At 46.5% G+C, this 15,810-nt stretch overlaps 1 protein-coding gene across 1 annotated transcript in view; it reads left to right on the top strand.

Moving 5' to 3' along the window:
• The window catches only part of SCUBE2 (signal peptide, CUB domain and EGF like domain containing 2), a gene marked incomplete at its 5' end in the record, with an annotated part of 68,412 nt that extends 63,283 nt beyond the window's left edge, over window positions 1-5,129 (top strand). The window contains 2 exons of the mRNA XM_081100243.1: window positions 2,571-2,650; window positions 3,345-5,129. Of these exons, the coding sequence (XP_080956369.1) occupies window positions 2,571-2,650; window positions 3,345-3,497 (233 nt within the window). The 3' untranslated portion in view covers window positions 3,498-5,129. The remainder of the gene's footprint in view (window positions 1-2,570; window positions 2,651-3,344) is intronic.
• Between the last annotated feature and the right edge of the window lie 10,681 nt (window positions 5,130-15,810).

Genomic DNA, 15,810 nt, shown 5'->3' on the forward strand with positions numbered 1-15,810 from the left:
AAAACAGTTGAAAACAGCTGCTTTGGCCATGTAGAGAAGCCTGTTAGGTCTTCACTCAGAGCCTACTTAATCGCTTTTTAAAAAACATATATTACAGCAAGTTTGATATCTGGTTTCCAAACATACAAGAACAGATGGGCTGGTGAGGCTACTTCCTACAGACTCTCCCACTGACCTTGGGAGGACAGAGGAGACTGTCATCATCACTGACATGGATTGAGCATCACTGGGTGCCAGGCATGCGCCAAATGCCCTTGGCACAGCACATTCCTCACAATCGCCCATGGGGTAGACACGATTCTGTGCTGATTTTACAATTGAGGGCACTAGGATTGGGAGATTTGAGTAGCCATCAGAAGGTCATAGCAGCACAAAGTTGCAGACGTCTTTGGGACTCCAGGGCCTGAGTTTTTACCTACAACACCTGAGTGCTTTTCTCAGGATAGTTAGAGCAACTGAGGAGACAACATTCGCCCTTCGACATCAGAGAAGTCCAGACCTAGAGAGAACGTTGATGAGTTCATTTGTGCCAAACTGATGACAATTGCCAGGAAGCAAGATGTCAATGGATTGAGAAAATGCTCCAGGGAATGGCAATTTTGCAGCTTACTTTATACATTCCAAGTAAAGGATGAGATGTAAAGGGGGGTTACATGAAATCCATTGGTGGTAAATTTAGGGGTGAGAGAAAGCAAAGCCGGGGAAATATCTGAGATTGGATAAAGAGTAAAACAGAGAGACAAATACTTCTTTTACATTGGTGGGTACAGTTAATAACATTCACAGCACATAGAGATGGTGTGAGGGGAACAAGATAGCAATGAGGGGTTGTGGTCTCGCGGTCTGGTGCACCCTGAGGGGTCTGGGAAAAGGGGATTACTCATCCATTGCTTTCGTAGATGCAAAAAGACAATAGACAGGCTTGCTTAAGGTAAAAATTGACCTTTGTCAAGGAAGCTACAGGCCTAGGACGTGATTACCCGCCATGACTCACTTTTAGTGAGGAATTTTCATGTTCACACCATTCTGTGTGGTTACTTTAAGTCTCTGAGTTTGTAAGGCCCCTGAGTTGGTCAGATTTATAGTATGTGGCCTCTTTTTCGTCCATAGCCCTTACTCATATTTGATATTTACTGAAATAAAAGACCAAGAAGATAGAGTACAAGTGATACTGTACATGTGTTAAATTAATAACTATGATAATTATACTATTAATTTCCATTTACCATCACTTTACTAGGAGAAACTTCTTCAAGAACTCGTCTCACATGGTTCCAATGATGTTTGGTTTTATTGTACATGATATGCATATAAAGAGGCAATTTCTTTGGCCTGGAATTTGAAAAGGATTGTGTTTTGCATATGCTTGATTTGAATTGTGACTGTAGGGAACAGACTGGAGTTTGAAGGAGGGTTACATTTGGAGAAGGTTCATGTTGTGTGCTCTGCATTTAATGTGTATGTCAGGACCCAAAATTATCAACGAGAAAATGAACATAGCATCCTTCCCTCTCCAACCAGCCAAATTCTCCCCATCCCAACCCCAAGCAAAAAAAAAGGAGAGAAGAGTTGTGCTAGATAGCAAAGAAGCCTGATTGTTCTACATAATTCAAGGTCAAAGAGAGAAAATGAGGAAGGGAGGAAGGGAGAAAAGTAGATAGGGAGAGAAGAGCCACAAGCCTGAGAGAGCTCACCAGGGAGTGAATATAGACAGAGAAGAGATGACATCCAAGCACTGAGTCCTTGGACTCCCTACATTGAAAGGTCAGGAAGAGAAGGAAGGAAAGCCTCAGACAGACACCAGTCGGGTAAGAGGAAAACCAGTGAGCGTGGTGTCCTGGAAGCTGAGTGAAGAAGTGGATCAGGAGGAGGGGTGACTGGCCAGGCCAAATGCTACTGATGCATCTGATGCATCAAAGAAGATGAGGACTGAGAGCTGACCTTTGGGATTTAGCAACATAAAGGTCACTGGTGATTTCAACAAGTGGTTTTCAGGGAGTGGTGGGGGCAAAGTTGAGTGGATTGGGTTTGGGAGGGAAAGAAAGGAGAATCAGAAAGATTCTTCTGGCAATTCTTTCAAGGAGTTTTGCTATAGAGGAACAGAGATGCAGGATGGATGCTGGAGGAAGAAATGAGGTCAAGAGAGGGACTTTTTTTTTTTTTAATCGGAGACCTAACAGCATGTTTGCAGGCTGATGGAAAAGACAAGTAGAGAGAGGAAATGTTATCATCTAGGGAAGAAAGGGAAGAATTATGGAACAATGCCCTTGATTCGGTGAGAGAAGATGGAAAGTGAGCACAGTGGAGGATGGGCCTTGACGGATGCACAGAGGGTTTATCTGAGGGGAGAGGGAATAGAAGAGGGGGTGCAGATGCCGGTAGATGAGAGGAGGTGGTGGAGGAGTCTGAGGACACTCTCTTCTGATTGCTTTCTCAGTATCTGAGTGGTCATTGTTCCTATTGCAGCTGCAGAAGGGGCATTTCTCAGAACCTTATAGAAAAATGAACGACAGAGTGAGTTTGGAAATAATGATACCATACAATGCAACACATGTCCTTTATTCCAACAGAGGATTACCAGGAACTCATTGAAGACATAGTTCGAGATGGCAGGCTCTACGCATCTGAGAATCATCAGGAAATACTTAAGGTGAGTCTGTATGTAAGGTGGACTCGGCAGCCACCCAGGGCCCCAGGCACTGCGGAGGGAGCTTTCCTCTTGCTCCACGTGGCTGCCTTTCAGACCCAGAGCCTGCTCTGGGCTGAGCTTATTTTTATATTTTCACTGGACTTCGGGTTTTTTGTGTGTTTTTTTTTAAACAAATGCAGGAAGCGTTCGTTAGTGTTGTCGAGTGTAGTTGTATTTTTTGATTTGGAGATGTGTGGTGGAGGAGCAGTAGGAACCTTGCTTATCATAAATCCAAGCCAGCAGCAAATTGTGCTTTCATGTTGATTCTCCAAATAGTTGAAGATCCTTGGCTCTTGATCCTCCAAAGGTGAAATTCACCAAATCTTAGATAGTTATAAGTAATTTTCAATAAACACTTGCCATATCACTAACCCAATAAAAATTCCCCAAATTCCAATTTTATATCTCATCCAGTTTAGAAAAGGAAAACAGGTTTTTTTAAAATACTAAATTTTCCTTTATAAAAGTAATTCATGCTTTTTGTCGATAATTAGGAAAACTAAAAACTGGGTGAAACGATAAAAATTGGAGGAAACCATTTTCACAAAGTGTTTTTCAGCTACTCAGCCTAACACTGGGTCATTATAGTTCCATTGGCGACATGTCAGCGTGTTTAAATAGTTTGGCCCAGTAACAAAAGTCCCGTTCTTTTTAGGATAAGAAACTGATCAAGGCGCTGTTTGATGTCCTGGCCCACCCCCAGAACTATTTCAAGTACACAGCCCAGGAGTCCCGGGAGATGTTTCCAAAATCCTTCATCCGATTGCTACGCTCCAAAGTGTCCAGGTTTTTGAGGCCTTACAAATGAGTCTGCCCACATGGCACCCAGCACCACGTTTCGCCTGTGGGGTGGTGGGCTGAGCCGTCTGCTTCTGCAGCCAGCCTACTTGGATGTCGCTGCCTCTAGTAGCAGTGACTTGCTAGAGTTCAATTTTTATAGATAATACAGATGTTTTGGTAAATTGAACTGGTTTTCTTCCCCAGCATTGTGAATGTGGACTGGAAATGGCTTTGGGTCTCACCCGCCTCTCACGGCTGTGGGCAGATGTCTCGGATACATCAGGGGCTGGCTGAGCTGGACCTCAGTCAGCTCAGGTGAGACTCACCTGACTTTCCTGTTCTCACTCCTCCTCAATCGCACTGTGAGGGAAAGGAGGCCACAGAAGGGGCTGCCTTGTCTGAAACATCAGCTTCCTCCAGCCCAGCCCTCCCTAAGGAAGCCCTCTGCACCCTGGGTTTAGGCTCTGAACAGGCAGAGAAAGGAAGGAGGAAGGGAGGGAGGAAGAGCCCTTTAGGCACCATCCTCACACCTGAGACCTGGCAGGACTCCGTGTCTCCACAGCCCTCTCCTCCAGCCTGTGGCCTAAGTTTGATCTCAGGAGCTGAAATTCTAAGCATTGATCATTTTAAAAATACTTAAAGCAGAAAGAATTAGAAATACAGAGCTAAAAACTAAGCACTTCCTCAGACATAATAATATAGGCCCATTGACGCCTTCCTTGTGACCAACTCCCACCTGTAGCAAGTCCACAGCGCAGGTTCCAGCACCAGTTGTGCCTTTACACACGGGCCTGGAGCATTCAGGTCAGAATCATCTACCTTTATGAAAGAGAAATTTCACACACCCTGAGTCAGGACTGCTAAGCGTCCTATTTTCATAGTGGGCTTCCCACTGTGGGTGTCTGAGGTTCAGGTGGGACACAGTGCGGACCAGCCTGGTAGGCTCGCCTTCCTTCCCCACTCCCCAAGGTCAGAGACGGACTCAGCTCCAGCACAGGAGCAGCACCTCTGAGGGTGGTCTCACCTCTGAATGGTCACCCCACTGCCAGAAGCAGCTACACAGATCCCGGTTTCTCAGAATCATCTCACCTTTGGTCAGCACAGCAGGGCCCCATCATCATTTTCTCCCACAGGAACTTGAATTTTCAACTTTATTGAATTTTTAAAAATTTAAATCCATAGGCAAAAATCTCATGACAGTAAATAAAAATGGTTTCTATCAAACAAGCTGCCATTTCCCTAATGAATGGGCTGACTACACACAACCATAGTGTTTTGTTCCTTTGTAAAAAACTAACTATACACAGTTCTCTATACCAAAGTACTAAAAAATGGTTAACAAATATTTTTTATTTGTATTTTTAAGACAGCTCTGTGAAGAATAGATTTTAGAATGCAGGTATGAAGGCAGAGAGCAGTTAACAAATATTTTTGAAGAAAATGAAGACTATTTCATTATTGTTGAAATCACTTTTCACCTCAGTGTTTTGTTTTGTTTTTCAATCTATTAATAACATCGATCTTTTGAAAAATCCTCATCAAACATTTCTTCTTTATTGGGATGGGCCCTAAAAACCCATTTCCAAGCTTCTCTTAAAAAATGTAAACTGCTTTATTAAAAAAAAAATCATTAAAACTAGCACCTGGAATTTGTAATCCCAGAACTTTGCCTACATTTCTGAGTCTCCACATAAGATGAAAAGTCAAATGTAATATAACCCAAGTCAGCGGCCTGATCGGTGTGGAGGTGGGGTGAGCTACACCTGGCCATCCTTGTCCAAGCACAGTAGTGACTTTGTGCTCATGACCGCACATCTGTGTTGCTGATTCCATACAAAGGGTAGGAATGGGAAGAAGGCTGCACAAACCTGCCTCTGTGAAGCAGCCTCCAGGAGCAGGCCCACACACCAGGGCTGAGCCCCTAGCACAAGCAGGGACCTCTGAGGCCCTCCTGAAGCTTCCGCTCTGTACCAGCCAACCACCTATTGATGCTGTGGTCCTGTTGGAAGGCTGGCTGGCTGGGGCTGCTGTTGCCACCTGCTAAATCCAATAGTTACCAAACATCTGCTCTGGGCCAGCCACTCTTCTAGGCCCTAGGGATCACAGTGACAAGACAGACAAGGTTCTTGCCATCATGGGGCATACATTTTAGAGGGAAGAGACAAACAAGCAAATCACCAATGCAAAGTATCAGCTAGTAGTAAGTATTATGTTGGAAATTAAAATAAGTCCATGCAACAGATGACTGTGTGGCTACTTTAGGAGTGTGGATTGTGGGTGATCTCTCTGGAGAAATGGCATTTCAACTGAAAACTAAGTGACAAGAAGGAACCAGCCTTGGGAAAATCGGGGGATGAGGATTCCAGGTAGAGGAAAGCCAAGTGCAAAGGCTGCCAGGCAGGAACAAGCGTGTGTGTGGATCACAGTCTGGTGAGAAGGTGAATGGTAGAGAGGAGGCCAGGGAGTGAACAGGGGCCAGAGCACGGCTGGCTTTTGAATCCAGAACGAGGTGTTCAGGTTTAATTCTAGTGTGTTGTGAAGCTTTTTAGAGGGTTCTAAGCAGAGGTGTGGCATGATCTGATTTGTATTTTTAAACAGCTCTGTATGAAGAGTAGATTTTAGGAAGCAGGCATGGAGGCAGAGAGCAGTGAACAAGCTATTGCAACCCACCAAGCAGTCATGCAGGTGGGCGGTGAGGTTGTCCGGGTTAAGGTGATAGCAGTGAAGACGAACTACACAAATGGAAGTTCAAATAGGCAACTGGTTCTGTGAAGTCCCAGAGAAGGCAGGGCCAGAATATGAATTTTAATGCCACAGAATAAAGACCTGGAACTGGTTGAGGTCCCCTGGGAAAGGTATGTAAGAAGGCCAGGGAGCTCTGAATTCTGGGGCTCCTGGTGTGGGCACAGGGACCAGGACTTGGAGGAGCTGCTCGCTACGTGAACAGGAAGAGGTCTGAGCGGAGTTTCACCTTCCCTCCAAGAGAGCGGATTCTGTGGGAGGACGCTGAGTGGGAGTGGAATCTGTCGGAGTCCTTCCTTCCAGCTGTGGGTATTGTTCTCAAGCCGTTGACTACAGCGCCATGTTTATGGATGCAGCAGTGTTTCCCTTGAGTTTCCTACGCAGATAAAAGAGTGTTGGCCTTTTCACACTAACAGATGATTCTCTTCACTGGAAAATTGCTTCCTCTGAGTCATTCTCCGGCTGTGGAGTGTGTTGTCTGCAGGCACTCACTGATTTAGGTTTGCAGGTGATTTTTAAGTTGTCATGCAACTTGGGACAGGGGCGGCTGTACCACACAGCACGGACTCGCTTGCCCGCGGCTGATCTTTGCAGGAAGATGCCCCTGGCAAACTCAGGGCCCCTCAACCCAGAAGCAGTGCCTCTTACTCGGGCTGTCAGCATCTCTGCTTTCTGTCACATAGCAGAATGGGTCCCGAGGCCTTACCCAGTCTACATCACTCCAAGTCTGTATTTGGGAGGGAAAATGGGTTAGGGGAGGATGGAGTGAAAAAGTCCCTCACCAAGTCAAGGGGACCTTGTTACCTGTGGCCTTCCTGCTAGGCAAGCTATCCTCCAAATCCAGGTCCTGGTGTGGCCAGGAGAGGCCCAGCCACAGGAAATGAGAAGCCTTGGTGAGCTTTCTTTTCTGTGACATCTACTCCAGGGGCTTGTGAGCTTGGTTCAGAGGTGTCCTGAATATTGGTGGTACCCTGCTTCCTTCTCCCTTCGGGCAGTCCTGACCAGCCTGCAGGAGACCATCCTACCGGCCCAGCAAGGCTGCTTCTGTGATCGACAGGCACAGAGACATAACTACTGAGCAGGGGTAACTTTCCAGAGAACACAGTAGGATCAAAGTCGGTCTAGAGAAAATAAAACCACTCTTCTGGCTGAATTAAAGGGATACAAACTAAATCCACCTACTGGGAACAATGAAGTAACTCAGCATTGCTTGGTTTTCAGAGTATCTCATTGGAGAATGCAACCACATGCCTTAGTAACGAATAACTCTTCATTATGTGTTTGTTCATTCACTTATGTACCATATTTATTGAGGGCTTACTAAGTGCTAGGTGTTATAGGAGCTGGTGATACTGTAGTGAGCAAAATAAAGCCTCTGCTCTTGTGGACTTTAAATTCTAGTAGAGGGAGGCATAAAGTAAACAAACAAACATACATTGTAAAGTCAAGTGTGATAACTATTATAAAGAAAATAAGATTGAAAGGATAGAGGATGAGGAGGTGGTGGGAGGGAGCTGTTATTATAGATAGAGTGAGCTCATCATTACAGTCATGAATCCAGGCCGCTCCCCGGGACTGGCTCCTCAAACCATCCCTGGCACCACTGGCTTCCCGGAACTCCCTCTACCCACCCACAAGAACTTGACATTTCACCTCAGAGCCAGGCTGACCAAAGCTTCAAGTTGTGAACAGCCATTTTGCAATTCCTAGAACAGACGCCATCTAGTGGTTTTAAATGGAATTAGCTTGTGTTTCATCATCCCAGGGCCTTAGATCTTAAGCGCCCTTGGAATTTAAATGCCCATAGTTCAAGACAAAATGTTACCCATGGGGTGTTGGGGACCAGGGTTGTGGTTTAACAACTGATTGATTATATGTTGTTTCCTACAGACCCTCGGCATGTATCTGTCATCTTTTCCAGACCGGAAGTCATTTATTTAGGTCACTTCACACCATCAACATTGTTCTGAATCATGTCCAAATACATGCATCCGCACGCACACGCACACATACACCCACATTCATTCTTCCATTCACTGTTATGGTTTAGGCACATGCTAGGCTGGATATATATATATATATATATATATATATATATATATATATACACACACACACACACACACCACACACACACCACACACACACACACACACACACACACACACACACACACACACTAGAGGCCTGGTGCACAGGATTTGTGCACTAGTGGGGGCGTGGCCTGCGGGGATCAGCCCACTGTGGGAGCTCCACTCATCCTGGTCTGCCCAGCGGCTGTGGACCTGCCCTCTGAGTGGCTGCTCCTGCTGTGGGAGCGCACTGACCACTAGGGGGCAGCTCCTGCATTGAGCATCTGCTCCCTGGTGGTCAGTTCACAACATAGCAACTAGTTGACCTATCATTCTAGTTGTTCTGCTGTTTGTTCTCTAGGCTTTTATTATGTAGGTGGGAGAAATTCACCCCAAATTGTAATCTTGTGTAATATTCCACCACATGTAGTTCTAAGAGCTGCCATATCGCACTGGCTTGGACCATCCTCTGATCCTATATTCTATCCTAGGACTGAAGGATGACATCCAGGCACAGTTTGGCGTTTTCTGTCTTTTCTCTACACAATGCAAAACCCCCCCCAGAAATACACACCTACCTCAAATCTAAGCTTGGTGCTGGCTTTGCCTTGTACACACTTTGTGATTGAAAATAAATTAACTTTTAATTAAAAGTTGCTGAGCAGGAAATAGGACTGATGCCCCAGGGAGGACAGAGCCCAGCAGTGTGTGACTGATTCAGCCATGGCCAGCAGGAGTGTGGCAGTAAAAAGTGTGAGCTTGTGGTGAACCCTGGTCAGCCTGCATGCTCAGCCCTCTGCAGCCTTGTGGGTAACGTACTGTGCGTGACCACAACTGCTCACTGTCACGCAGTATCCATGAAGTTGCACGTGTATGAGGCCTGTCTGTCATATCAAACTGTGGACAATATAGCAAGATGGTAATGGTGGCAAAGCAAGAAGATGAGCCCGGAACCCCGATGTCAGATCCAGGTGGCTTGGCTTGAGGACGGCAGCTTTTATCAGCCACAACAGGTACCAAAGCTGGAGTTTGGGGTGTTGTGGGTACAAGTATAAGAGGCAAACCTTCACTCGGGGCTGACAATGAGGAACTAAGGTGACTCAAGCAGCATCACTCACCCAATATTCCCCTCCCAGTATTCTTAATATACTTTCACAAGAATGCATTCTCTCTGTTGATCTTAGTGAAAGGTTCATCTCCAGTTTAGATTTCGTAATGCTCATTTTCTCCGAGATTTCCATTAAGTTCTCTGCAGTAGCTGCACTGATATCCCAGATCTGCCACTTAATAGCCACATGATCTTGCACAAGTTACTTAACTTCTCTGTGCCTCGGTTTCCTCATATGGTAAATATAGGTAGTGATAGTACCTACTGGACAGGGTTATTGTGAGATTAAATGGGATCACACATATGGAAAACTCTTGGAACACCACTTAGAATGTAGAAAGGGCTCAATAAATGCTAACTATTATCATTATCATTATTTCCTACTTCTTGAAGCTTGAGAAGTTAAATCCAAGATACATTTTTAAAAACAGGTTCACACTTTCTTTGCTGGTTTCCCCCCATTTCACTGAAACAGAAAGTCCTTTAGTTGTAGGCTTTCTAGTGAGATGTGTTCTAGAAACTGAAGAATTCGAGCTTAAAGCAGGTATGAAAAGCCACAATGCCAGATTTGAGTTCTCACAAGACCTTCTGAAAAGGCCTATCCTTCTGAGCTGGGAAGGTGACACGCTTTTCCGGTCTCCTGAACTGTTTTTCTCTGATCAGGAACAGCACACACACGGAAAGACCTGTCCGTTCTTCATCTTTCCTTGTTTCCAACACTCAGTCCCTGATGGCAATACTCCTTGCGGAGCCCAGAATCAGGCGTTCTCCAGAAGTACTCAATTTTGATGGTTCCAGCATCACAAAGTCCATCCTCTGACTCCAGCGAGGCAGTACTCAGGGTTGCAGAGCTTCGAGAAGCTTTCTGTCTTTGGAGTCTGTTTTCAGATAGAAGAGCTCTCCACTGGCCTGGCGGGGGACTGGGGGGGTGGTGGCGGTGGGGGGGGGGGGGGCAGTCATTTCCAGATTCTCCACCTATCTTGGAAAAGGGAAGAAAAGAGAAAGATGACATATTTATGGAGGGTTCACTCTGTGCCAGGCCCCGGGCTTTAGGTGTTATCTTATTTAAACCACCCAGAGTCCTGCCAGATGGGTCAGGCGAGGCCTAGAGAGCTGCAGTAACTTGACCAAAGGACCACAACAAACAAGGGGCAAAGGCGGGATTCACAGCCAAGCCTAGACTCCCCTCTTCCCACCAGACACTCTTGCTTCAGATACTGAGATTTCTTTCCTCCTTTCTCTCCTCTTTGCTGTCTGATTTGAGGTCACAGCCTGTCCTCACCCCAGGAAGTGAAACAAAACCATTGCTGACAGGCATGGATCCAAAAGGCCCAGCCAGCTTTGGAAAACACCAGTGGGGCTGCCATCAGCCCTGTGATAAGAGGCTCTGGTGTTGTTGGGAATCACTCTGAAGGAAGGAGACAGAACTATCTCTTGTTTTTGCTTTAACCTGCCAAAGTCGACACAGTTTTCAGGGCTGGGTGCCAAGTTGTGGGCACCCGAGTAGCCAGAGATCCTGGCACACATCTGGCACCTGCAGTAGACAGCTGTTTGAAGAATCTTCCTGCCAGAGGGAGTTGGGGTGGTGGGGAGGACATCAGAGTAGGAAGGGGACTCTGCAGCTACAAGGATGGGGGTGGTGCACAAAGTGGGACCCAGGAAGTGGCCCTTATCTTCATGAGTGCCCAAGGGCAAGGTCGGAGGAAAAAATGCATTGAGTGGGAAGGGAAGGGGATGAAAACTTCTCGGCCATCTCCCCTTTCTCCTCTGCTCTTATTTATTTTCTGGCTTCCCAGCTCTAACACTCACCCTGTATCCCATTCTCAACTCCACCCGCACCCCCCCCGACCCCTCCCCCCACCTCCACTGCTAGTTGAAGACCCAGAGGAGGTTGCTGGGAAAACAGATTGTAAGCTTGGAGCTGCTGATAGCCAAGAGACAGGAAGAATCTGCCTGCCGTGGCATCAGCTCAGAGCAGAAGCAGTGACAATGTCGTTTGAGCCCTTCGATCCAGCCATGCCTGAAACCCCTGCATTTTTAAATTAAGGGGCCAAACACTTTGCATTTTGGCTTAAGACATGTTCGACTGGGCATCTGTTGCTTATAATAAAAACAGCACAAATAAAATCCTAACTGAAACAGCATCAGCTTGTCTAGTATAATTTTCAAGGATAGAACCTTTATAACAGCCAAGGAAGGAAGTAGAGAACTTTAGAACAAAGCCACTTGACATGCACAGTCAGAATCTAGAGCAGTGGTTCTCAACCTTCCTAATGCCGCAACCCTTTAATACAGTTCCTCATGTTGTGGTGACCCCCAATTTCACTGTTACAAATTGAACATAATTAAAGCATAGTGATTAATCACAAAAACAATATGTAATTATATATGTTTTCCGATGGTCTTAGGCGACCCCTGTGAAAGGGTTGTTCGACCCCCAAAGGGGTCGTGACCCACAGGTTGAGAACCGCTGATCTAGAGGCACTGGGCATGGCAGAGTTGGCCAGCCCTTGCCTCAGGAGGCTTTGGCTCCAAGGGGCAAGCTTAGGGCGGTGGGGGTGGTAAGATGCTCAGGCTTGACTTACATTGCCTACAGCTCTGTAGGGAGGCTTGGAGGAGGCATAGAGCAGGGCCCATTCTGAGGCTTGGAAACCTATAGGTTTTCCCAAAGTGCCCAAGTAATGGTGGTAGCTACCTTCTGCGGAGCCCTTCCTATGTGCCATGATGTGCTATGTGTATCCTTTCATTCAATCAATCCTCACAGCAGTCCTAAGAGGTAGATATGTTCCTGGCATCATTTTTTAGACAAGGAATCAAAACTCACAGTGATAAAGTAACTTACCAGTCATATAGCTAGTGGCAGAACAGAGATTGAAACCTAATGTATCAGTCCAAAAGCTGTGGGGTCTTTAGTTTGTTTGTTTTTGTTTTTAATTTCTTTATTGGTTAAGGTACTACAAATGTGTCCTCATTTCCCATTAACCCCCAACCTCCCCGCACCACCACCACCCCCCCCACTCATGCTCTCATCCCCCTGTTGTCCGTGTCCATTGGTTTGGCTTATATGCATGCATACAAGTCCTTTGGTTGATCTCTCCTCCTTACCCCTCCCTCCCCTACTTTCCCTCTCGGGATTGATAGTCTGATCGCTGTTTCTCTGCCTTTGGATCTGTCCCTGTTCATCAGTCTATGTTGTTCTCTATATTCCATAAATGAGTGAGATCATGTGGTACTTATCTTTTTCTGACTGGCTTATTTCACTTGGCATAATGCTCTCCAATTCCACCCATGCTGTTGCAAATGGCAATAATTCCTTCTTTTTTACTGCAGCGTAGTATTCCATTGTGTAGATGTACCACAGTTTTTTAATCCACTCATCTGCTGATGGGCACTTAGGCTGTTTCCAAATCTTAGCTATGGTGAATTGTGCTGCTATGAACATAGGGGTGCATATATCCTTTCTGATTGGTGTTTCTGGCTTCTTGGGATATATTCCTAGAAGTGGGATCACTGGGTCAAATGGGAGTTCCATTTTAGTTTTTTGAGGAAACTCCATACTGTTCTCCACAGTGGCTGCACCAGTCTGCACCAGCAGTGCAGAAGGGTTCCTTTTTCTCCACATCCTCTCCAACACTTGTTGTTCGTTTTGTTTATGATAGCCATTCTGGTGGGTATGAGATGATACCGCATTGTCGTTTTGATTTGCATCTCCCGTATAATTAGTGACTTTGGGCATGTTTTCATATGTCTTTCGGCCTTCTGTATGTCCTCTTTTGAAAAGTGTCTATTTAGGTCCATTGCCCATTTTTTTATTGGGTTTTTTATCTTCCTTTTGTTAAGTTTCATGAGTTCCTTATAAATGTTGGAGATTAAACACTTATCGGTGATATCATTGGCAAATATGTTCTCCCATGCAGTGGGCTTTCTTGTTGTTTTGTTGATGGTTTCCTTTGCTGTGCAAAAGCTTTTTATTTTGATGTAGTCCCATTTGTTTATTTTCTCTTTAGTTTCCATTGCCCTAGGAGCAGTATCAGAGAAGAAATTCCTTCGGCATATGTTTGCGATTTCATTGCCTGTGGACAAAAGCTGTGGTTTTAACAACAGTATTATACTTCTTCCAAGATGAGCCAATGGGGGTGGAGGAGCTTGGCTATATGGAGAATTAAGAATGATCTTTTCTGTTGGTACAGCCCTCTAGAGTTTACAAAGCCCAAGTTCATATGCAATCTCACTGTGCCCATTTTGCAGATATGGAAACTCAGGCTTAGAGGTAGGAAGAGACTTGCTCAAAGTCATTTGGGAAAACTGGATAAACTGCCCAGAGGTGGTGCTCCTCAAACGGAGCAGCCAATCTAGAGTCTGCAAAAACTCACAGTGCGCATGGGCGGGACCGGGGGCGGGTTGGCCTTGCCACACTGACCCATGCTGATGGGCCGCAACGGTCTGTCTGGCTAAGGACGATCTCTGACAGACGGAGGGACCAACTGGTGTGTGGCCACAGATCCCATCGCAGGACACATCCCAAGATGGCAAAGAGCTTTGCATTCACAGATTCCAGCTCCAGCCAAGGCCCTATTTCTTTTTCAGCAACACTTGATATAGACAAATTCCAGTTCAACCAGAGAGATTCAGCTTCCTGGTGTTCCCATGGGGGCTCTAGCGATGAAAGCGTCCCCTTTCTTCCACTGGGCCATCCTCAGCAAAAAAGGCTGCAAGACTGAGCGGAGCTACCTGAGGAGTGGGGAGCTGGAATCTGCCTGCCTGGCTTCCTCCCAGAGGAGAGTAGCTGTCCCAGCCGGAGCCCCAGGGCCCTCCCTGCTGGGCTTGTCCTGATGCTTTACGGAGCTCAGAGGCACTTGTCCTACGGAGACAAGGCGAGGCTGTCTTTCACTGTTCCCTGGGTGACTCTGGCCTGGAGGAGGGACCAGGCAGGGATCCAGGCGACAGAACAGAAGGGGCCAGGACAGTCGCTGTTGTTCCCTGCTGGAAGCATGCCAGGGGGCTGGAAGGTGAGCTGCCATCCCAACCCCCTCCTCGACTTCCCGTCCAGGAGATACGGCTGTCCCTGCAGTATTGGGGGGCAGGGGATCCTTGAAGCCAGGTGAGCAGCCTTCTGGATTTATTTTCCCACAAGCAATCTGTGAGCTCTGAATCTAGGGCAAGTGTGGAAGGTAGGAATGGAGGGTAAGAGCAGGTTCATGATGTCAAACCCAGCCCTCCCAGGTCCGGGAGGTCCAGCACAGGTTTGGAGGAGCAGACAGTCGGTCCTCCTTAAAAGCCCAGCTCTACCATTTGCTTTCCTGGGCAAGACCTTAACTTCTTGCCATGCTTATGCTCAGTATTTATTGAGAGCCTCCGAAATGCTTTGGATTCAATGGTAAGAAAAAAAAAAGATTCAATCAGACAACCAATAACAGCTTCCCTCCACCACCATCACCAAAAAAGTGTGAAATGTCCAGAGAGATGCATAGTATATGATTAGGGAGAATTCACCCTCTCTGGAAGGTTAGAGAATACTTTCCTAAATAAATGGTAATGGAGCTGAGGTCTGGGAGGAACAATAATGAAGCCGAGGGCGGTCTGTTTACTGAGCAGAGTAGGAGGGACATTCCTTGCAGAGGGAACAGGATATTCAAAAGTGGACTATTTGGCAAAAGGGAGAACGACTCCTCGAAGGAACTGGAAGAAGGCTCCTGAGGCTGAAGTGCAGCGTGGAGAAGCAGGTGGGGGCAGACCAGGCAAGAATGTGGGTCTTTATCTTAAGAGGAACAGGAAGCCTTTTGAGGTCATCTAAGCAGGGAGGTGAGATGATCACAGTTGTAGTTTGAAAAGATTACCCTGGCAGTGGAAAGCAAGGAATTGGAAGGCGACCAAGGCACGAAATTCAGGAGACCAGTCAAGAGGTCTCAGGTTAAAAAAAAAAAAAGGGGGTCTCAGGTATTTGGCTGCAAAATGGGGATAATGATCATACTACCACATAAGCTGTTGCCAAGATTCAGTGAGCTACTACATTTTAAATATTTATTTCAATACCTGGCACATGGTAAAATACTCAGTAAATGTCGTTATTGTCACTTTTATTGTCAGTTTCTACAGCGAGCAGATCTTTCTGCTTCACGGCTGCTCCAGTGAGATGGGCTGGGGGAGGGCAGTGGCTGTTCGTAGTGTGGAAATGTAGTTTGCATGAAGTCAGGATGCCCGAAGGCCGCATTAGATGGCCTGAGAGATGATTCACGAACAACAACAACAAACAAACGGGTTCCAATTGCTACTGGAAACATGCTGGAGGGAGGGAAGCCCTAGCGCTGGCCGAGCAAACGTGCTTTTCTGCCAGGTGTTCCAGAGAGCAGGTGGAGGGCTCGCGCTAGCGTGCAGTCGCGCGGAGGCTGGGACCCTCGCCTCTCCTCACCCCAGGCTCC

Source organism: Myotis nattereri (genome assembly GCF_964212035.1).
Source record: "Myotis nattereri genome assembly, chromosome: 9".
NCBI classification, from domain to species: domain Eukaryota; kingdom Metazoa; phylum Chordata; class Mammalia; order Chiroptera; family Vespertilionidae; genus Myotis; species Myotis nattereri.